Source organism: Lepidothrix coronata, unplaced genomic scaffold (assembly GCF_001604755.1).
Source record: "Lepidothrix coronata isolate B3197 unplaced genomic scaffold, Lepidothrix_coronata-1.0 Scaffold9, whole genome shotgun sequence".
Taxonomy (NCBI): Eukaryota; Metazoa; Chordata; class Aves; order Passeriformes; family Pipridae; genus Lepidothrix; species Lepidothrix coronata.
The window spans coordinates 9,930,363-9,954,259 of NW_016690189.1; the positions used below are offsets into that span (position 1 = coordinate 9,930,363).

Sequence of the window (23,897 nt, forward strand, 5' to 3'; positions counted from 1 at the left end):
ACATGCCAGGGACACACTGTGGGCCTTATTCATAGGCCTCCGGGTTTTTTCTGAGCATATGCTTGATAGTATAATACCTATGAAATGTTATCTGAAACCTTAACAGGACTAAAAGATTGTTTATCAGTGGGAAAGAATTTGCTTCTAAAATATCTACATGTCCATTGCAAAGGGTTATATACAATTGTGAAACAATATGCCATAACACGACTAAATCTTCAAAAACTACATGATGTTGAGTCAGACCTTTTTCCCACGTTTTTGCCAGATTTCTATCTACTCTTGCTTCTGCCTTCTATATACTGTTGGATTTCTTTTAAGAATCAAACTGAATAATGTATACTTAAGGACTGAGATACAAGCAGTATATACAAATTTGTGTTTGTATGAGCTATGAATAAAATGACAGAGGCTCAGCAGGCATCTAATCTGAACAGACACTCTGACAAGAAGATAGAATTTGTACTTAACAGAAAATTTTCAATTCTTCCATCTCCTTTCCTATAGAAATCAGGTCAGTTGAAGCTTTAATACTTCCCTGGAACACGGGACAACACACCAGAGTCAGACATGACTTTCTTCTTAAAGGAGAAATAATCTCATAAATGTAGAAAGGAGGAATGCAATACATCTGACATCTTTAAAAATATTTTCTTTCATTTATGTAGCCAATGAAGAACTGCTATTAAACTCTGACATACCCCTTGAGATCCTTTTCCCCTGGCTTGCTGCATGCCAGAGGACCAGCATGAAGAATCCAAGTGACTCTCCTTCTACCATAGTGGGATAAATTCCACCGAGTTCTTCTTAAGAGAGTACTGCGAGACTTAATTAATTAAAACTGTGGAGAATTCTTGATTCTCAACACTCCGTCAACCCAAAGCTGATGATTACAATGAGAGTGAGCAATGAATATTGCATTTATCCCATTTATGTCATAGAATCATAGAATTATAGAATGGTTTGGGTTAGAAGGGACCTTTAAAGGTACTCTAGTCCAGCCCCCTGCAATGAGCAGGATGTCTTCAAGTAGACCAGATTACTCAGAGCCCCATCCAATCTGATCTTGAATGTTTCCACATATGTGGCATCTACCACCTACCCTGGGAAACCTGTTAAGAGTGTTTCACCATCCCCATCATAAAAAATTTCTTCCTTACATCTAGTCCGAGTGTATTTGCATCAAACATATTTCTTGACATTTGTAAACAGACTGATGTATAATCTTACTGAATTGGGACATTTCACACTGAAAAATTAATGATAAGTAATCAAAGGTTGCTGAGAGGAATGAAGAATTCAAGAAAGAAAGAAGTTCTGACCAGTGACCAAAGATAATTCGGATAGTTTTTTTGACATGCAGCAAGTCATGGGGAAACTGAACCTGAAGGGTGTTGTGCAAGTTTTCCACAATACTGCACTAAGCAAAACCAACTGAAAGTATTTCCTATGTCACAATAACCCAAACCTACAAATAGCTGGTGAAATACTTATTTTGACTACCTTCCTAGTGAAAGATATCAGAAATATTACTATAATTTATGGCTAATAAAAACACATTTATCTATTACTAATAAATTAACCAAAGAAGGTTTCACAGTGTCATGTAATTAGAATAATTTTTTCATGAGTCAAACTACAATAAATGTTCATTGTTATGACAGCTAGAAACACTTGAATGTGTGATTTGTCATAGAACAGATAATAGGGCTCATGATATATTACAGAATCTGGAAAAACACCAATAATCTCATTTAAGGGTAATGACACTAGAGGATCTACTCTGGTCTTCACAAAGTATTTAGAGTACAGATTTTAAGACAGTATTCTCTTTTATCCTCTCACCAAACATCTGAAATGATGTGTTTGTTGTTGTAGGATAATATATATTCAGAGTTACCCTTTAGCACCTGAAACAGCCTTTGTGAGTAAGTTTCAGTAAGCCTTCCACAGAGTTGAGAAAAACATTAATTCGAAAAATCACGCTAGACTTGTTGTCCTGTGTATATAGTTAGAAATGTAAATATGATGTGTAATTTTTCAGAAACCGTTCAAAATTTAGATTTGCTTTTTCAAACTTTTTTTTGGAAAAAAAAAGCATTATTTACGTAGCACTCCAAATGTAGTAGGTTTATCTTCTCCTTTTCAAATGCATATTTTCACGTATCCTGTTTAGAATCCAAAATTTCATATGAAAACTCTACAGACATCTATTCCTGGAAGCTAAGGGTTCCTACAAAGCCTTACAACATAAAATTCACTAATACAGCCTAAACTATAAATGTCTGAAAATACAGGTAAATTGTGAGCATAATGAATGATGTCACATACTTTACTTAGGAAAAATACTGAATGAAGTCTGAGCTACATTACAGAATAAAAGGTTAACTTTTTTTTTACTGGAGTTAATTTTATGTCCATACCCATTAGAGAGAATATATCTGCCTTTATAATTTCTACTGCAGAAACTCCCTATAAGTGAGGCCAGGTGGTAGTCTACATTTTTGCTAAATTTTTAATAATAGTGAGTGATGGCCAGTACTGTTAACCTCTGCAGCAGAAACATATGGCTATATTTTAGGTAGAGTTTTCATAATTCTAACTGGCAGATATTCAACATTTAAAATGAAGTTAGATTGTTTTAGTCATGTTACACGCTTTCCCATGCACACAATGCTCAGGCCATGAAAGAAAGCAGATGCTTCCTCTAATGAATAACTCACTGTGACAAAGAATATACTAAAAGTGTACATAATCTGGTTTATGCAAATGCTAATGGTTGTGTGTGGCAATGCAGCATAATACAATAACTAGTTTAATAAATGATTCTTAGTTTAGCCGAACAAAATACAAGTACAAACTAGAAAGTAATTTCCAGGTTAAATATTCTCCCTTTTTATCCCATTGTGTTTTCATGAAAAACGTTAAACAAAAAAATCACGTCTTGTTTGAATATCAAGTTATAGGAAAATGTCTATTTAAAATAAAGGCTATTATACTAAAAAAGACAAAATGAACTGAAACCTAAGCTCCATGGAAACAATATTTCTCTGCAAGTTGTTTATGCTCTAGTGACTAGGTTTTAAACACACACACACAGAGTTCTAATGGAAACAGCAAACATGAAGTAGGAATATTTCCTCACATTATAAGGGCCCAAACCATGGAAAATGTTAGATATTGAGAAACTTTGAAGTGGAGTCAATATTTACTAGACAGCAAATGCAGAAAACAATTCATGCACTACTCTGTGTTAAGCAGACTGGCCAAAACTTTCTCACATTTTATAGCTTAATTTCTATCAATTACTGTGCCAGTAAATAAAAAATGTATGGCTTGCTGTGGAGGGGAGAGAGGAATTGAATACACCTAAGTAGATCTTGACATGAAACACATCTGTGTGAACAGTAACCCTAGAACTGTAAACTGACTTGATCGGAGGACAGATAGCATCACTAAAATGAGACATTATGAAAGACACTTTCCTTGAAAAGAAAGCTTTAACATCAGTGTGTTAATTCACTATCTATTATGAATAATCTATGCATTTTTAGAAAATATTCTATATCTGCCCATGCATCTTGTTCTGAAGTCATATCTGCACAACAGAAACCAAATAATTGATGTCACACACAATGGATTTGATAGAAGTCACAAATAAAAATCTGCTATTTCAGGAAAGGGAATCTCCTGTGTTTAAAAGTTTTTGGCACTGAAGAAATAAAAATTTAATTATGTTTGGTATAAAAGTTATTATTGCAATAGCATAAGCCAAGAAGATATCTCTCCTTTGCATGCTCCCACAGTAAAACTGATAGAACAAAAAAAACTTTTTTCAAAATATTGAAGTTATTGAGAGTCATTTTATTACAAACTAAAAACTTTGTTGTGAATCATATTTTTATCTGTCACATAACTGAAGAAAAAAATGAGATACAAAATCAATAGCAAAAGAATTTTAAAATTGTTCTTTAAATATCCCAGGATGCACGCAAAGTTTGTAAAAGTTACTACTTCGTAATTAAATAGGACCAAATAAACGTTGTCTGCAGTATGTATGGTATTTCAGCAGTGTTGAGAACTGAGTCTGACAGTAAGAGACAATCAGAGGGAAAGTAAATTCACACTTTAAGTTAGAACTGGTGCATAAAAACCATAAAACAAATTATTCCATGACAACAAGAGAAATAAGCATCATAGCAGTAGACAAAAGTTAACAGAATATTGTCCATATATCCTTACATATTCTTAAAGAACCCAGTAATTTTCTATTTCAAACCACAGTTCTGAATGGGACCCTATGAACTCTGCTGTTTCCCGGGCAAAAATGTGCCAAAGCCCACTAACATTGATATCATGGGTATTTAGCCTTATGGATACAGTAAGTTCCATCTCATTGTACTGCCTATATGCTTGGCAAATTTATGAGGTGGTCGTGTTGAACTCCAGCAGCTAAGACTTTCCAGTGAGCATAATTACATAATTCACTACTCATCACTGAAGGAAAAACATTTTGCTAAGAAACATGTTACTTCCTTATGGCTCTTTAAACAAGACATTCCACTGTTTTAACATCAGAGCTCTACTGCTTTAATTGTTACTATAATAATTTCTGTGGTGTGATAATCTACTTATTCATTGCAAATACTCAGCCTTAGCTATTGTAAAATGAAAACAGAATGTGAAGATTATATAAAATGGAATGAATAAGGATTATAAGGGAACAAAAATCACCTCTTAAATGAAATTTGAACTTAAAAAACTTTCTATAGGTTCACTGCAAGATTCCAGTTTTGGAACAACTATTACAGAATCATGTGTCTATTTGACAAGAATTACAGCAATATATATTATTAACCCCATTCTAGATAGAAGAACATAGAACACAGAACATGAGATTCCTCATTTCCTCATTTCCTAGCTGAACTGCCATTCTGAGAGACCTTAAAGTCTAAAGACTTTAATAAAGAAATCCAAAATACCTTATCATGAAAACATGAGATGGTGTAGTCTTACATATCAAGGGTCCAAGGGTTGGACTTGATGATCTCAGAGGTCCCTTCGAACCCAGCTAATTCTACGATTCTATGATATTTCCCTTTGATATCTAAAATATGGACTCTCCTTAACCTCAGTTTCATTTTATTTTACATCTAATTCATGAGTTCATCATCTAGCAAAAAAGTCATAAAATCATTCGGAGATTTTAAGAAACTCTTAGCCTTAGTTTTGAATTTTGGTAAAAATATAAGTATCTCTTGATAAAGTTATGTTTGTATGGAAACCCAAGAGGGATTAAGCACATTAATGCTTATGCTTAGGTAATTTGTTGTTTCAGGATCTTTCTCATTTTCAGACTCAGTATAAGGGATACAAGTACTAAAAGTTTTTAGTGAAATACAGCAGCCAGACATGACTTTAAACCCAAGGCATGCAATTTCTTTTGCACAGCAAGAGAGGATTCACTGTTACAGACTACAGAATTGTTCTTTTAAAAGCCCAGCTGTCAGTCAGGTCTTTTCTTCAGAACGAAATCAAGTTCTACACATTTTACAGACTTCTTCAGGGACTCACTCTATGAAGCCATGAATTTCCCTACTACTAAAAACTGAAGTAGTAAAACCATCCCTCACAGTTTCCAGTATTAGCTTAGTTCCCAAATATATTTGTACCACCACTGAATATAAAAAAAAATAAACAAGCAAAAATAGAAAATAAGTCGTTAGGCTCAAAAAAAGTCCCAAAATATCAAGTGCCTTTAAACAGCCCTTCACAGAAACATAACCTTAGACAAAGCCTGCCTTAATGGCTAATCGATATAGTAAATCCATGTAGTAATAACCGTGTTCAGACAGCACCACAACTCCTTTGTTACCAGCTTCTTTGATTATCAGCTTTTTTGGTTACCAGCTTTTTTGCCCAGAAACTCCTTTGCTTCTGTTGCTATCAGAGGAACAACAAACACAACATACCTAGGATGGCTTTTTTCCCCACAAAACGTAATACCAAACAGTAACCCAATTTGGTCAGATTGACGAGGAACTCCTACATAAATTTTCAAGTTTCAATATACTGCTTTAATATTTCTGTTATGAAGTAGCTGAAGCTCAAACGTGAAGTTTTTAACACAAAGTTGAACTTTGTTCATATACAAAACTAATTGCTATGCGTTATTGCTATCCATTTGCTGTGCAATTCAAATTGATTTTTTTTGTTGTTGTTGTTTTCTTATAATTTGTCAGGTGGTACTGAAAGTAAAAACATTCCCTGGAAGTGTGTCTTCTGGTTACCACTAAGTTTCAAAGCACAAAACAACAAAATGTGACATACATACTATCTGAGGTCTTCCCAGACGATCACTGTGACATGTTTCAGTTAGGAATGTTACAGTGTTCAATTCAACATTAATTTGAATATCATTAATCAGAATTAAATTTCATCTTGTAAAACATTACAGACATCAATATTTCAGATTATTTCTGACATATATCAACAATTCCCATATTTTCTGACACCTCTCTCCTTTCACTCTCATCCCATTTAATTGCGCTGTTTTGTGACCACAGCAAGAGACAACTCATCCCAGCAGTGCCTAAATGTACACAGTGCTGGACAGGCATAGCCATATTTTCACAGTCATTTACAAACTGCAAAGCTAATCCTAAATTTTGAAAGAAATTAGCTCATCTGAGGTCACATAGCTAGAATTTTAGAGAGAATTATAAAATGTAGATGTTAACAATGATATGAAAGAGAGCTCTGGAAATCATCTCGTCCAAATTTTCAGTCAAAGCAGAGCTATCTTAACCATTAGGTTTCCCTGGACCTTGACCAGTCAATTCTGAAAACGCCCAAGGATAAATAGATTACAACTTCTCTAGTTATGATACATACCTGTATAGTAGTGTCTAGATTATACAACTACTGCAGTAAAAATGCATTTGCCATAAGACATCTACAGTCCATGGGCAACTGGAAATTTACACTAGGTACAGGAACAAAACACACAGCTTCATTCCTTAAAACACCATCAGAAAATGTAGCATAGCACTAAAATAAGCTACAATCTTTTTCAATATACTTATTTCCCATCACTGTTCAGCAGCATATAATCATCACCTGCTGATTCTTTCTAGGCAGAATGCATACTGCAGTTTTCAGTAGCTGCTTCAGTGTGTGGGTGGCATGTTCCTGAAATTACTAATAAAACTTACGCTTACTGCAGAAAAGACAACACTGAAAATCAAGAGTTTAACAGAAATATTTTTTTATGGGCAATATAGCTCTCCATGTCAATCCTATTTAAGTAGACTCATCATTTAACCCACTTAATTAGGAAGAGAAAAAAATATTTTTCACTGAAGGTTAGAAACTATAGAAAAATATTATAGATAATATAACAATCTTACTGTGGCTATTCATGCTCAGGTATACTGTATGTCAAAGTTTTCTTTACTATGTCTATATCATCACCTATCAAATTAGTACATCACTAAACAAGATAGCATGTTTCCTCCTGTGTAACAAATAAGTTAGATAATGCCACAAGACTTTCTGTTTCTAATTTTGGAGAACTTTAACACCAAGTAAGGTCAGCTAAGCGTGTTTCTTTACTAGTCTAGTTTGCAATGTGCTTCCACTGAATACACTGAAAGGCAAATTTATTAGTGAATTGAAGGATGATGCCATTTCTTGGGCCCAGGATTAAACACTTTAGCTATTAGTGTTTAGTTAAAAAAACACACTTTGCTTCTCTCCATTTTTATTAAAGAACAAAGAAGAAATATTTCCTCTTCTATACTACCTCTCCTGCACCTTAGCAGTTCAAAAAATTACTGTAACATTCGCAGAGCTTAAAATCTAAGACAATTTTTAGATGTAACTGAGAATAGAACTGGTTCAAACTGAAAGAATACACTAAAACGAAAACAAATAATGCAAAAAAAAAAAAATTCCCAGTATTAAAGTTCTCCAGAAAAAGACAAGATATAGTCATGCTGCACCTCTCCATAGTATCAGTACAGAGGTTTTTTCAGGCATAGACTTGATCTCTATGTGAAAATTGAGTTAGCTCCTTATTTATTTACCTCATTCATCTCTCATGTATCCCAAACTGTCTTTGAAAATGTAAACATAATTGCAACATAATTATTTTCAATGTCAGGCTTTCTATAGAACAACCCTAACAGCTCCTACAATACAAACCATAAACAAAATTTCTTCCCATTAAAAATTACTTTTTAAAATTACATAAAAAGAAGTGCAGACAGACAAGATGATCTTCTGGAAGGCAGACATGAAATACATAACCCCATTAACTGATGCATCAGACTCCAAGCTCTAAATATTCCTATCACTGCCTATACTGATAAAGAAACAGTATTATATACAGTTCATCTCCTAAAAATGTAGTTAGGAGTCCACTTTCTCTTCCCTCCCTCTAAAATAAGAGGCATTTTGGTAGGAAATCTCTCTTCCACAGGAGAACATGTGACAAAGTTGCTAGAGTTCCTACCACTAGGAATCCTAGAGTTACATAAGCAGAATGTAGATCAGTCTTAGAAGCAAAATGTGAAGGTCTTCCAGAAGCCATTCCTTCTAAAAAGATGAAAATCTGACATTAAGCTAGAAATGTAACATTTCTTTAAATATTTAAGTAAATATTCCATATCTGGCTATAGTTTTGTAAAGAGCCATGCTTCCTGGCCACTGGCAACACGATAATTTATACTTATGGCTTTTAAATCAAAATCCAATTTTTCCATAGTAACTGCATTGGTCTCTTTACAGACATTATTTTTATTTTGTAATAGTTAGACAAATGAGGTGTTCCTAGTTGTCATCATGTCAAACACTGGGAATAACTGTTAGGATTTTTAAGTTATACATACAACACAATTCAAGACACAGCGTAGTTGAGCTGATCCATCAGCTTCCTAAATGGGACAGAGCTAAACCTGCCTTATCTCACAACTACTTTATATCACAATTAGAAAAACATGTTGGCACGGCTGTCAAGATTAAGATGTGTGAACTGGTTGCTTTAAACTGATAATACTGCAGAGATCATACAGGACTGCAGCACTCATCTCTCTGACACTGCAGACAGCCCTGTATTTGTCCCTGTACATCAGGCCCTGTTTGCCTGTTAGCAGAGAAATATTTAAAGCACACTATTCATGAAAAAGAAAATGTAATGAAAACTACAGTTCCGTATATTTGGAGTATAATGATTTATTCTAAAGTTGTATGTGGGTACTGATACACTTCATAAAATAAATATACTAGGAGTTGAATAGTAAATAAACCTGCACTGCAGAATAGATTATTAAGAACAAGAAATTATTTTATTACTGGCAAACAAGAGTGTTCTACACTTATTTACCACATTCCTTACACTTTCCTAACCTTGCCCTCCTTAACCAATCGATAAAGCAAACAAATGCCCTCAACCAAACTGATGTTTATTCAAATTGCTTCCCACTACTTTACCAAAACCTATGTTCAGGCAAGTAGGAGAGAAAGGACCCATCCCTTGTCCAATCTTCTATGTTTCTGCCATAAGGAGACTTTATGAGAGAAATGGCTGAAGTACTTTAGTCCCTTCACCTCCAGGCCGGAGCTGCTTAATGTTATTTCACATTTAAATATAATAAGTTACATTTCTGTCTTCCCCATAAGGAAGGAGTGAGAAACAGAAGCAGACTGACATGCACAGCACTCTCCATCATTCATGCTGATATGGTTTGAAGCTGGCTCCCTGCCAAGTTTCCAAACCTTACCACAAGAAGTCCCCGTCGTCCCCCCCCAAACCTCAGGGAGAAGAAGGAAAAAACAACCAAGAAAACCGAAATGAGAGACAGCTAAAGCAATATATATAAATACATTTACACTTATGTTACACTTATATACAATTGAAATATATATACAATTTCACAAGGGAAAGGGAAGGGGGAAGGGGAAAAAAGGAACAAAACCAAAATAAAATATATATATATCCTGATCAGTAGCCCGAGATCTAGCAACTAAAAGAATTAGCAAAAGACTATCTTACTACTCTCAGTGGGATAATAGAGAGTCACGCTGGAACGATCGCTGGCAACCTCCGTCTCCCAAGGTCGACAAGGCCTTACCAGGCCTCACTCCCCAACACGACAGACTCAACAGCAGGGAACCTGCACCTCCAAGCCGCCGGAAGGAAAGGGACCGAAGGCCTCTCCTCCTTTCTTCTTACAGCCCGGCTTACATAAAAATCGTAGGGAATACTGGGTAAATATGGGCCCTTCCTTGGTTACAAACTGGTCACCAAGGAAGGCCTAGACCAAACTACCACACATGCCCTACTGTAAGTCTGGTAATGCTTAGCTAGACCATTACAAGACATGTAAACCTTTTTTTTTTCCCCAAACCTGTCTGCTCTTGCATTATGCTCCATTGGGAATATTCCTGTTGGAATACTCTGTCTATACAAATGTCAGCCAAGATATACAGCTAAATGCAGATGAAATACGTTCACGCATATATGGAGAATCTGTATATGAAGTGCATACAAAGCAACCTAGTACATCAGTAAGTGTTCCTTCTTGGTCCTACTCTTTTTTGCTGCAATAACAGGTCAAGTAAGAATCATATTTCAACTCAGCTTCCAGTTTACGTATTTTCTTGCTTTTATCAGTATCTGTCACAGTGCTGAGTGCAGCAATAATTCTTACTGTCCCTGAATAACCTCACCTGGTGCCCTTACCCACATTGTGCACATGGGCCCAAGCAGTCTCATTTTACCTCAGCCTTGGGCCCTCAGTTCCTGGCTGAGACGAGGTGTATGAGAGCTCATCTCTAACTCTGCCTGTGTTGATCCAGGGACCCCAGTGATCCGGACTCTGACTTGCTGACTGGCTTCCCAGCCTACCTCATCACCATAGACATCCTGGTGATCTACTCCCGGTTCCTGATTAACCTTACCAGTCCTGATCCCAACGTCAATATGTGGACTGACTTTCTGGCTTGACATGGGAACTGCCTGAGCATCACAAACTTGCCTGATGTACTGCACTCAGAGTGGCCCTCAGCTGCTCCCCCCACAAGCCTGCCCTGCTCCCTCACAGAAGTGGGACAAGCCCCGGATGGTGAGGAACTGTGTTGCCACCCCAGGCAGCCCCTGTGGGTCCCAACACCGTCACTCCCAGGGCGTTGCCAGCCCTGACAACATCCACTTACTAAACCTTTTTTCCTTTGAATAAAGCAGCAAATGTGAAACTCTGAAGTTTTCATTCTATCTTGTCTTTTGTCCTATGTGCACTGAATGATCCTCTATCAAGGGGCAGAACTTGGTGTAGCTCATCTATACAAATACAAGAATATAAAAGCTTTGCTTGTGCTAGGACAGTTTGGCACCGCCTTCCTTATCTGAGCATTTCTCAAAGTTCTCTTAGTGAATTTTTCTCAATGTTAGTTTGCATTAAAGCAAGGCAGACCAAAATTCCCTGGAACTTTGTGAACTATCTAGATAGAAATATGCTATCTAGACAGAAGTACAATGTCTTCCTTAGGAATTTGTGATCTTCCTGTCCCTAGAAAATACATCACGCCCCTACTGGATGAAGCTTTTTCCAGAATGCAGTGGAAACTGATAGCTAGGTTTTGGTTGGTTGCTATGTTTTTTATTTTTAATCTAGGCTGCTAAATCCCAGAGGGTCATAATCAATGGCACAGTGTGTGGTTGGAGGCCTGTCACTACTGGTGTCCCCCAAGATTCAAAACTGAGTTGAGCATTTTTAACTTATTCATCAATGACCCTTTAAGGTCGATGCCTCCTCAGCAAGTTTGCTGACAACACAAAGCCAGGAGGAGGGGCCGATGCCCCAGCATGGCATGCAGTGCTTCAGAAGGGCCTCAACAGGTTGGAGAGATGGGCAGAGAAGAATTGTCTGAAGTTCAACAAAGGCAAATGTAGGTCCTGCACCTGGGGAGGAATAACCCCATGCACCAGCACAGGCTAGGGGCTGACCTGCTGGAAAGCAGCTCTGTGGAGAAGGACCTGGAGATCCTGGTGCACAACAAGGCTCTCCATGAGCCAGCAGTGTCCCCATGTGGCCAAAAAATGCCAATGGTATCCTGGCCTACATTAGGAAGAGCATTGCTAACAGGTCAAGGGGAGATGATCCTGCCCCGTCTGGAAGCATCCTGCTCTGCATCTGGAGCACTGTGTCCAGTTCTTGTCTCCTCAGTGGAGCTCCTGTAGTGGGTCCAGCAGAGGGCAACAAAGGGCAACAAAGATGATTAAGAGACTGGGAGCATCTCTCTTATGAGGAAAGGCTGAGAGAGTTGGGCCTGTTCAGCATTGAGAAGAAATGACTGAGAGGGGACCGCATCAATGCCAATAAATAATGCACAGAAAGTTCAACCTGAATATGAGGAAGAACTTTACTGTGCAGGTGACCACACACTCAAACAGATTGTCCAGGAGGTTGTGGAGTCTCCCTCACTGGTGGAACTCTGCCCAGAACCAAAGATTAACTGCAGAAAAAAGGCAACAGCCTCCATATTAACCTTAAATCATAAGCTACAAATGGAATTCAACTCTCTGCTAAAATAAGAAGATATGTTTAAACTCCAGTCTCCAAAAATCCAGCTGCGTATCCTTGCTCTCTGGATTTTTTCTTCTACTTTTTTTTTGGGGGGGGAAGATGAAACTAGTTGTTCGGTCCATTTTGATGTAGAATTGAGCACTTTCTAAAACTCTGACATTTTGAAAAGACACAAAGATTTTCCATCAAGCTCTTCCAGAACTTCACCAATTGTGAGACTGTAGAAGAGAGTTGCTTGTTCTGAGAATACGTGTATAACTGCTATGTCAGGTCAGAAATGATATCTGCAGAATAACTTACATAGAATTTTCTATAACAGCCCTTGCTAAAATGACACTTCCCAGCACAGTACAGACAGCAATGACATACTATATGCCAGAAGTACCTCCAGACAAGCTTTTTTCCATGACTGCAATAAAGAAACCAAGTTTGTCAAGGAGATAACTGCCCTGTTTCTTTGTCATATTGAAAACTGTTAGCTCACTATGTCCCAGATGGACATTTTCATAATCTCACCTAAAACTCACTTTCATTTTATCATTGTGCCTGTGTATACAAAGCAAGATTCAATTTTTACGTTTGCTCACCTCTGATGTGCAAACACAGTACATTTATATAACAGTAAAATCTATTTTTAAATAAAGGAAAAGTGTAAAACTGAACTTGTCATTTGTGTTCAAGAGTAATTGACAGACATTCTTCCCTATTCTTGGATCTTAAGGAGAGTATGGATTTTAAGACATAATGTCAAGTACCCTTATCTCATTGCTTCTTCATGATGAAGTCTGCACTTTCTGATATGTTAGTGCACTGGCATGAGTATCAGAAACACATTTTTGTACTTTTACCTAAAACATGCTGTTGTACATCGTATCTTTCATAATTTCTTAGACCAATTCAACATACTGTTCTTAATCCAAAAATTGAAGTATATACTTTGTGTTCTCAATCCCTTAGAACAAGATGTTCTCTGCTGCATTCTGAAGTAAATGTGAAAGATCCAACAGATTAGCTAACAGCTTGAAAGACTGCATACAGTGATGACAACGCTTTATAAACTAAATTCACTGGGTTTTAATTTGGAGATTTTTCACTACCTAATTTCTTTTCTTTCTCTCTTAGAAATAAAATCAATAAAAGACCAAACTATCTCTGTCTTCAATTTTTATGGATAGAAACAACCTAGAAAGGCAATCTGCCATATCATGAATGAACACATAATAAATATCTTTTAAAAAATCTTTTTTTTTACCTATAACTAAAAATCTAATTAGTTCTGAAAGCAAGGAAGATGAGATATCATCAGGTTGAGTTTAAAATTTAAGTACAATGAATAAAACTAATTCAGGAATCACTACCTTACAACTTACATTGTTCTTGAAATTAATCTCTCTTTATATATAGGAAAAAGAAACCAACCAATCAAGCTAGCTTGATTCTATTTTTCAAGGACATTTCTCAGTTTTATAACACCCTTTACATATATCTTACATTAAAAACAAACAAGGAAAACAAAAACATTTTTTAAAATTAGTAAATCACATCAAAATGCATTTTCATCATAAGAAAATTTAGCAATAATTAAACCATAGGTGATACACATTTAAAGACGAAAAGTTCCATTTAGGAAATATATTTTGAAATGAATGCTTAAAAATGAGAAATTACTAACTATAACACTCTTATTGTAAATCAGGATAATTCCAACAGCTCTGCGCTTTGCCAAATGTCTAAAATGATGGATAGTATGAAGTAGAAAACAGCTACTGAAAGGGGAAAGGAATATAAAAGCTCCTTATAAAAAGACAGGGCAGTGCTCATTGTTATTCAAGCACATTAGCTGCCATATCCTGTTTCCATTGACTGCAAGGAAAGCTTTAGCATTGACTTCAAACAGGTGCAAGTCCCATAAGACTTAAAGGGAATAAAACGTACAGTCACGATATGAAAGCAACAGTGTATAAAGTGTGGTGAGACAGGATATGTAATTCCAATCTGGTACACAAGAATCTGACAAAGCTATTTAAATGCAGTGCCAAGTAAGGATGCAACTGAAAAAAAACAGACTGCTAAGCCGAAATTTGGCAGGTCTTCATTCAATACTACAAAAAAAGCGGAGGAAAAATGCTACAGAAAGGAGAGTAGTAAATTATAGTGGAGGGAGAGAACAAGGGAGACCCTAGAAGCAGCAATAAGCATCATCCTGTTCTGTAGCGATACAGTATCACTTGTTCAGGACACAGCTGCTGGAAGGCTTCTGTGGACACTGCAAGCTGGTCTGCTCTGAGAATTGCTACAACGGAGACCCAAGTATATTACCTACTTTTATTTATTCTCTTCTGTATTACCATGAGCATTTGAAAATGTTTGGGGACTTCTTTTTTAATTTATATAATCTTCAAAGAGAAGTCTTGGGCTATATTCTTACATCAGCTGAGTTAAGCACGAAGCCCTCAATTCTATAAAGAAAGTAGCTAAAATGTCATTATATTAATTAGAAGCTGAGTACTTATCCAAAAGGAAACTATATGACTTCAAATTTCTTTTCAGATGGAGAAGAAAGCTATCCAACACAGCAACTAGATATCTAAAATAGGGGAAACAAACAGCAGTCTCAATATTAAACTCATCTGGATAAGTATTACATCAGGATGACCAAACCTCAACATTTAATTTTAGAACCAGATTTTGACATTAAAATGAAGACTGAAGGTAAAAATTTTGAAGGGAATCAGGCAAGACTAGACATGACTGTAAGAGTTAAGGCAAAGATTAAGCAGCTCTTTCATAGTTATAAAGTTTTATGATGAGAAAGTAAATATATACCTGTGTAAGCATGGGAAATCCAAGGTTCCTGCATCCATTACATGGTGTCAATGCCTCCCATAAACCTGAAGGGCCACATGTATTTTCACCTGCATCATCATCATCTTCCTCCCTTGGTGATAAACGCATTGAAGAAGGCCTCTGTGCATTAAAAAACAATACTTTAAAATTAAATATACTCATATATTGTAAAGAAACCTTTTACTTAATGAAAAGAACTTAAGAATGTTCCATTTATAAATTCCAAAAGATAAACTGCTATTTTAATACAAGGTTCCTACTCAACTGTTAAAATGCTGTATGAAAATCACACTTTCTAAGGAAGGTGCATAATGAGCTATCTGCAATTACACTTTAAAGATGAGTGAACATAATACACAGTAAAAGTATGTATTTATTGTCTTTATTATCAAGAAATTGGCAATTTTTATTTCATTTTAGTTTAAAATTTGCTGTAATATCATTAAGTTTAGGATATTCCACAGTGAACAAAAACTAACATTTTAAAAAAATAAAATACAATCCCCAAGAAAGAAAATATAAGATGAGAGGATCTTATTTCAGCCCTTTTATTGTGTTCAGAAAAGTACAGCTGTACTACACTTGCCTGTATGAGTCCAAGGTTTTTGCAGAAAAAAAAAAAAGGACTAAATCAATCAAAATATGAGGGTTTGATTTTTATTTTGTATTTATCAATAATAAATGCATTAGCTTATTTTGTAGGCAAAAAATGTATTTAAAAATGTCTTTGCTTCATTGTCTGAAAGGAATGAAAGGTATCATGAAAAGTCATTCAGATGTGAACATTGTGACTTACATATTGGCCTCAGTGATAAGGGGGAAAATCTTGAGTTTTGCTTAAACCAGTACCCTAATTTTCTAAGACAGAGAAGTAGAAAGATATAACAGTTTCCATATATTTATGTTATTTTGCTACACAGTATAGTCCACCCCAACTGAACTACAGGAGCAACTTTTATTCATTTCAGGAGAAGAAGGAGGAAAGTTAACCCAGCAATAAATGATTTTTAAAATCTCATGTCAATGAAAATTATTACAAGTTAAAAAAAAAGTAAATTTTACATCTTAATTCATTGCCCATACTTAAATTGGAATAGGCAATAGCTGTTCTAGTCTGCTTGACAGCTGCTCGAGCAGCCCACCTGATGTTCAGATACTAAATGCTGTCTTTAGGAATGCTTCTTTCAGAAGTGGTCAGATTTTTGTTCGACCAAAATAACGCAGTTTGAGACAATGGCTGACCACAACTATTAACCTCAACTCTAAAACACTGCTATGAGCCCCATATAAAAATAATTTTCAAAACCCCAACACATAAGTGTGGATTATTTTAGCCAACAGAATAAATAAATGCATGGAGTCTGCTGCCAGGAAGGGAATGGAGAAGTGAAAGAAAAGTAGAGGGGAAAGAAGTACAGAAAAAGCAGCAGTTCTCAAGATGAACACAAGCTGATGGAAACTGTAACAGAAGCAAAGCACCACACAGACAGGCACTGACTTAAATTGTGTGACATCTGAGGATCATTTAACTTTTGACTCTTGCTGTAACTTCTTAACACAGGTGTGGTTGGTATACCATTAACTGAATCATGGAAAACAGTTCTAAATTCTATTTCAGCTTGCTCACCAAAGACGAGAAACACAATATATCCATCTCCACTAGCCTGATTCCCCTTGGTTAGAAAACGGTTGTTCCCTTGCTGCAGATTTCATTAATCTAGCCGTATGTTCTACAGTTAGGTGGCTTTATTTACTTTTTATTTTAAAAGTCAATTTTGAAACATTCTTAGCATGATATTTCATTAGGTTATTTTGACACTCAAGTAGTACCACAGAATGTGTTGCTATAGCAACCAATATTCTCACACTGATTATTAAAAGGATTGGGTTAATTTTGCAGAGTGTGGGTTGTGAAAGACTATTATTGCTATGTATTTGCATAGACAAAGGAAGCAGACTACAAGCCTTTCCTCTCTATTTATGACGCCATCTTTCATGGTGGCTGCCCTACGTTTATATTTTAAATCTCAGAATTGCTGTACCAGAGAATAAAGCACTTCTTGCCCCCTGGAGCAAAAAGCAAAGAACTGCAGCAGTGCTCGGCCCAGGAAAGCAGGTAATAAATATTAGCTGTGACCTTACAAGCCAATGAAACTGAATGAAGACAAAAGTCACAGAAAAATGTCAGTGTACCTTCTAAAGGAAAAAAATACACACTCATCAGTAAGAATTTTTCAACACAACTAAAGGAAGATGAATAATGAAATTCAATATATTTGAATCACTGAAGGGAGAACATATGAGTATTTAGCCATTTCAGGAACAGAGTGAAAAAACCCCATACCAAATAATTACTGAATGATAGGGGAAAAATACACAAGCAGAATGAGACTTCTATTATTTCCATTAGATGTATTCTATATAAATAGACTGAGAATCACAGAAATTTAATGTTGATATGAAAGAGAAGTAGGAAATATTATATAGTCAGAACTCCTTATCACTCAAAAAAAAAATCAGACAGTGTCAGAGTTCATTACACACACTATTGGAATAAACTAACTGGTACTCCCATGCCAGTAGACAATCAAGGTATGAACATGATACAGGCTAATTTACAGACTACTGCAGAGTAGGGTTAGCTCTTGTTATACTGAATTACTTATACTGAATTTTCGTCTTGCTCAGATTTCTGCTACTGATAAAGCACTAAAAAGGAACCATTAGGGAAAATCTATGTGAAGGGTCAAGAAACAGTCATTGCTATCATTTTCTCACCCATCTCCACTATGAGAAGCCCTGTTCTTCCCAGAAAACAGGCACAAAGAGATACGTTGGATTTACTGCGGGGAAAGAGAGCTGCATTTGCAAAGAGCAGGGAAAGAGTTAACAGCTGTATGAGAGAAACAGGAAGCATAAGTCCCCCAAATTTCATAGACCAGGTTTGCACAGCCTGGGGAGAAAAAAGAGATACAGAAAGATCTACAAATCAACTCACAGACCTTAGACTGTCACACAAACCCATAAAACTCCAAACCCAGACCACTCTGTTTTCTGTTATCCTCTCACAGTCTTCATTCCTTTCCCAGAACTCCCTAATTTTTCTGTTCTGTTGCATAATTTAATTTTGCCTCCTTAGAGATCCTTTGAACATGAAAATCTAATTCCGTGTGTGCTGCTGGGAAGCCTTGAAATAGCCCTGAAGGGAAAGTTTTAGTGAAACCGAAGTTATTTATGCCCACTTCTCGGAAAATAAATAAATAAATAGAGAGGAAGATACTTCTGCCAACTAAAGAAAAATAGACACAAATGAGAACCTTTTATTTATGCCTGTTTTGAGGGGAAAAAAAGTAAAAGTTAACGTAGTTAGAAAATGCCCCCTAAATCACAGTTGCTCAATTAATTGAATTAGACATTATGAAATGGCAAAGTCGATATAAACTGCAATACTAACCTTCCAAAAGGCCACTTCTGCCTAAGTTAGAAGAGACATGAGTATAAGCATCATATATCCTCAAACAAAACAGACAGAAAACCCTACATGATATTAGATATGATATGCTAAAGGAAAAATTAGTAGAGAAACTGCAAGATATTAATAGGGAATAAAAGCTTTATTAAAAGTTTTAGTTTTTACTGAAACACTGCTTATAGTAGTAAGAGGCTAACAAAGTAATTTCTCTATGTATACGAGAAAGAGTAATAATAATGATATAGCAGTGAAAGAGTAGAAAGATGTAGTGTAAGGACATTGGACCACTACAATTAATGGCAAATTTTCTTCAGACTCTACTGGGCCTGACCCATTACCTCTCATTTTCATAACTCATGACCATTTAGATTAATTTGAAAATTTAGGTATGGAAGTCTTCCCCTTCGTGTCCCCATCTACATAAAAGGCAAAATTTGCCTAGTAGGATATTTTAGACTGAAGGACTCTTTATTCTATAAAGAGGCTATTTATTCTCTCAGAATATGTATGTACATCAGATTCGCTATCACAATAACTTGACATCTCTCTCCTGATCTAAGAGAGCAAGCCAATATTTATCAACAGAGACAATGATGAATACAGACAGAAAAAGCAGAAAAAGTCTGTTTCACTCTTAAAAGTCAACAAGAAGAGAAGGAGACAGCAGCTTTAATCTTAACCATTACTCACAGCTACCAAGTTCACAGCTCAGGCAGCTGTACACCATGTATAAAACATACATAAAGTTCTGGTCTCTTTTTACAGAGATCAACTACTTCCTGTCTACCATGTGACCTTATTATCTAGACAAGTTTTCTCTAGGAATACAGTAAGAGATAAAAAACCTCTTCTTTCCTTTCAGTCCCTGTTTTTCTCAGCTTTTAATGAAAACTGGTCTGCTTTCTGCCTTGACATTTGTAAGCAGCCACTGCTAGGCAAAACCAGACTCAATTCCCTTGTTTCAGGATATAGAGGAGACTTTCCTGTGTCTAGTAAAACTTAAAACCAAACATCAAAATCTTTACTTCTTGTATCTCTGCTTTTTTCATATTATCATGGATAATCAAATAGATATTTGTAGAAGTATTGCACATAACCTCTCAGACAGTATCCACTAGAGCAAGACAGCAAACTACTGAAGGTACAAAATAATAAGACATTTACCATTTGCTATTGCATCATAGTCCTGGACATTAACTTATTTTTATCTTGTAGCATATTGCATATTAAAAAAACGAGATTTTGAAATGGAGCAGCAAAGACAAAATCAGAATCCTTCCACTTACAGAAGACAGAAAGCAACCAGACACTTGATAAGCCAAATGCTAGCATTCAGTGTGTAACGACGAGGTCAGCAGGTTTCTTCTGAAGAAATAATTTCCCAGACATAGGGCCATGCAAGTATTTACTATGATCCTAACACAGGTATGCCTCTACTCCTCCTTTGCTGGCCCAAAGGACCCTACCTATGTCGTGAAACAAAAGTAAAAAATTAAATTTGTTGTCTCGTATTCTATTTCGACATTATGCTAAGAACTAATAGAGTGGGAAACTGCTCCTGAATGTCTTCTATAAATTAGAATGAACAGGTTGATCTCTGCAGCAGCTGTTTCCAGCAGCTGTGGCAGCAAAGCCAGGGACAGCGGAGCCAGGACAGGGTTCTGTGCTCTCAGTGCTCCCCCTGCTGCTGCCCAGGCTGCTCCCAGGGGAAAATGCCTGAGGTACGCAGAAGAGAAAAAACCACAGCATTTGGGTATGAAGTACAACACCATCGGATACTATTTTTCCACAACAGGATCCCTGCATTAAGCAAAAGTGCCCTTCTGAAATTCAGTAAGGATCCTGACAAGGAGGAGCCTCATTTGCGACTACATCCTGTGTCTCACAGACAAACAACACTGAAATGTTTTGGTGGCCTGGGCACACCTTTTCCACATCCCCCAAGGTGGCCTTCTCCCTGCTTAGTGTTCTTCTGTTTCCCATCCTCATTATCTTGTCCTTCACCTTACACTGCTCATCTGCTGCCATTCTTCCACAAACATGTTCTTAGTTTATATCTGGTTAGAGTTTCACTGTACCTCCTGTATTCTATCAGGGAGCTATCAGGAGGACAAGGCTAGTCTTGTACTTAAAGCAGCTCAATGTTGGAGATATGTATTCTGTACCTGCCCCTGTCATAATCCCTGTGGGATGCTGGGCATGTCATTTAAACTTCTCCAAGATGGTCTCTACATTTCAGGTCCGTGTCTGCTGGCTATATTAAAATGATGAAGGCAAGTTTGCAGACATGCCAGGCTACAGCAGGAATCACCTTGAGAGATTTTGTGACCATTTTCAGTCACATACGAGCCTAAGTGCTCTGAAAGTCCAAGTTCTAGCAGTTTCAGACATGCAGAATCTTGATCTCTACACCACTGCACATCTGCCCCAATGCATGTGATAGTATTTTCTGACTGGGGCTCAAAAAAAACCCACCTCATCTGAAGAAGTCACACACTTTGAACTCAAGAACACTGATGCCTGATTCTGGGAAGAAATTCCTGTAACATGAAGTCAGTAGAGTCAAGGTAATTGACTCTGTGTAAAATGTATTAACTGTAGGCAAACATGAGTCATTCACACACATGATGAAAACTACACAAATGTGTAGTTGCTGCCCCTCAGTGGGCAAGTGCTACTGACACCTATCGTGATGAGCACCCAAGAAATTAATCACTCTGTCTCCAGAGAGCGATCTGACCGTATACAGGAAATACATCCTGAATCAGATGGCAAGTACAATGCAAACTGAATAAGGTCAAAATTTTAAGTAAAAACTAGATTATAAAATGAGTACATCTGAATGTGTATTGAAAGCAGGGAAACGTATTCCATTTTTTTAATTCATTCTTGCATGTAACATAAATAATGACAATTAATAATCTTTGCACTACTCTCATAAAAGGATGCAAACATACATAAAACAAAAGTGTAGGATTTAAGAACCTAACAGGCTATAAATTAATCAGAAAATAACAGGCATAAACTGAAAAAGATACCTTTTCTTCTGCTGATAAAAGAAATTTTATTTTTCAAGTCTAAGATAGCTTTTGATTCGCTAAATAACCATAAAAGAAAAAATGACCCATCAATGGATAGTCACTTACTAATAAAAGGGTTAACTTTCACTAATTACTTTTTCACTAAACATAAAAGTGTCGTGATCTTCATAACAAGAGTATTTCATCTACACATAAAAGCCACTACCAGGACTCTCATATTTCATGATCTAATACTTTGTGAGTATACCTTAAGTGCAAAACAAAAGACACTTCAGTGTATTTCAGTAATGTTCTTTACTCTTTTCTAACTCCTGTTTAATTTTGCCACTTAGGTGAAGATTTTCAAATGACAGAAAATTCAAGGATTCAATAAACTGAAAAATTGCAGAGAATGGATGACTAAGTGGTTTTAGTAGTTATAATCTAACTCTAGTATTTTTTAAGAATTATGAAGTAGTTGGAGCCTATAGAATTTTCATTTTTAAGTATCTTGGGAAGCAAATACTGTGCATTTTTTTCAGTGTGAAATTAACAGCATGAAGTATTAGCTGCCTGAAGCTACAACATGCACTGTCCTGAATCGAAAAAGCACTTCGGGTATCATTCAAACTAGTTTCAACTGTTTCAAAGCAAGCATTTGTTAGAAGGTATTTGTTTAATCTATGGATTAAACTACTTCTCTTTAATGCATGGAAATACAAGCACTTCCATAACTTACTCCACTCTAGTATCTGTGTTTGGAACAGGACTGAACTGCCAAATTAATTTCTCTCTCTTAACATCAGGTAAAATAAAGTGAACTTCCATTTTAAATATTTGTCTAACTTTGAGCATGTACTTAACACTAATAAATCAGACTATTGCACACTTAGTATCGATTTTAAATGATTAGTATCAAAGCACTGCAAGTGCTTTACTTTACCAAGAAAAACAACTTAGCACATGAAGCAGAAAGCATCAAGACAATTCTACCCAGCAAGTCATATGGAGTGCAAGGACACTGTGCTACAGAATGTGTTTCTAGGGATGCCTTTCCATCCCACAGGCATTGTAGATTTGACCTAAGTTGGTATGCAGGAAGAGTATACACAAATATAGGTGGTGCAAAAAGGCAGGAGTTTGTTAATTTTTTTTTTTTTTTACTAATCTTGAAGTTTAAGCACATAAATAGCTCCAATTAAGTTAACAGGATTTCTCATGTTAATGACAGGCTTATGCGTCGCCCTGAAACAATATGCACATGACTCATTCCAAAATGTGACTCACTGAAAAGCTCACGTACCAGTTGAAAAAGAAGAAACTGACAATGAAAGGCATGGGAGCCTACAGAAAAGCAAAATCAAGTGTTAATAATTTCAGAAATATTAAATAGAATTAAAAGCTTCAGCACATTTGCTTTTGCATAAAGAAAAAAAGCATAATTTAAAGTAATGACCAGCATTTTTGGCTTTAAATGTATCAGAAAGAAAATATTGCTTAGAGAATAACTACAGAGGTATCTCTGCATTTAACAGCCCTATACTATCTGAATGTTATCATATAACATTTGAAAAACTCAGTGCAATGTAACTGCTACGCAAATCAGCTGTTAAACATGTATTTTTTCCGTTTTTAAAGTTGTGAAAGAGAGGGTGGATAAGTAGGTGGCAGTATGATGAAACCTATAGAAATTACATTATTTGTCATGAAATAGAGCAGAAGGAAGAGAAATTAAAGTAGGGGGGAAATCAGGTGGTAAGTGAGTAGGCAGAAGTCACCACTTCTCCAGTGCAGTTTTTTATTTAGCATTCCTATTCTCAGTAAAAGCATTTACTGAAAATGCAGTTATTATTCCATTAAGTTGCTGTTGGCTTGTATCATACCTGAACAGACAAATCCAATCTAAAGAAGAACTATATACAGCACTGAGTGAGTCATCTGAAGATGAATGCTGGTTAAGAGTGGATAATC

The 23,897-nt window shown here is 36.2% G+C and overlaps 1 protein-coding gene across 13 annotated transcripts in view; it reads right to left on the reverse strand.

Moving 5' to 3' along the window:
* ANKS1B (ankyrin repeat and sterile alpha motif domain containing 1B) overlaps positions 1-23,897 on the reverse strand; it is a 417,695-nt gene that overhangs the window by 303,817 nt on the left and 89,981 nt on the right. For all 13 annotated transcript variants that reach the window (XR_001873050.1, XM_017804295.1, XM_017804297.1 and 10 more), the window contains one exon: positions 15,414-15,554. Coding sequence is in view for 12 of the 13 variants with exons in the window: in XM_017804295.1 (XP_017659784.1) it covers positions 15,414-15,554 (141 nt within the window). In the remaining variant the exon portion in view is untranslated. The remainder of the gene's footprint in view (positions 1-15,413; positions 15,555-23,897) is intronic.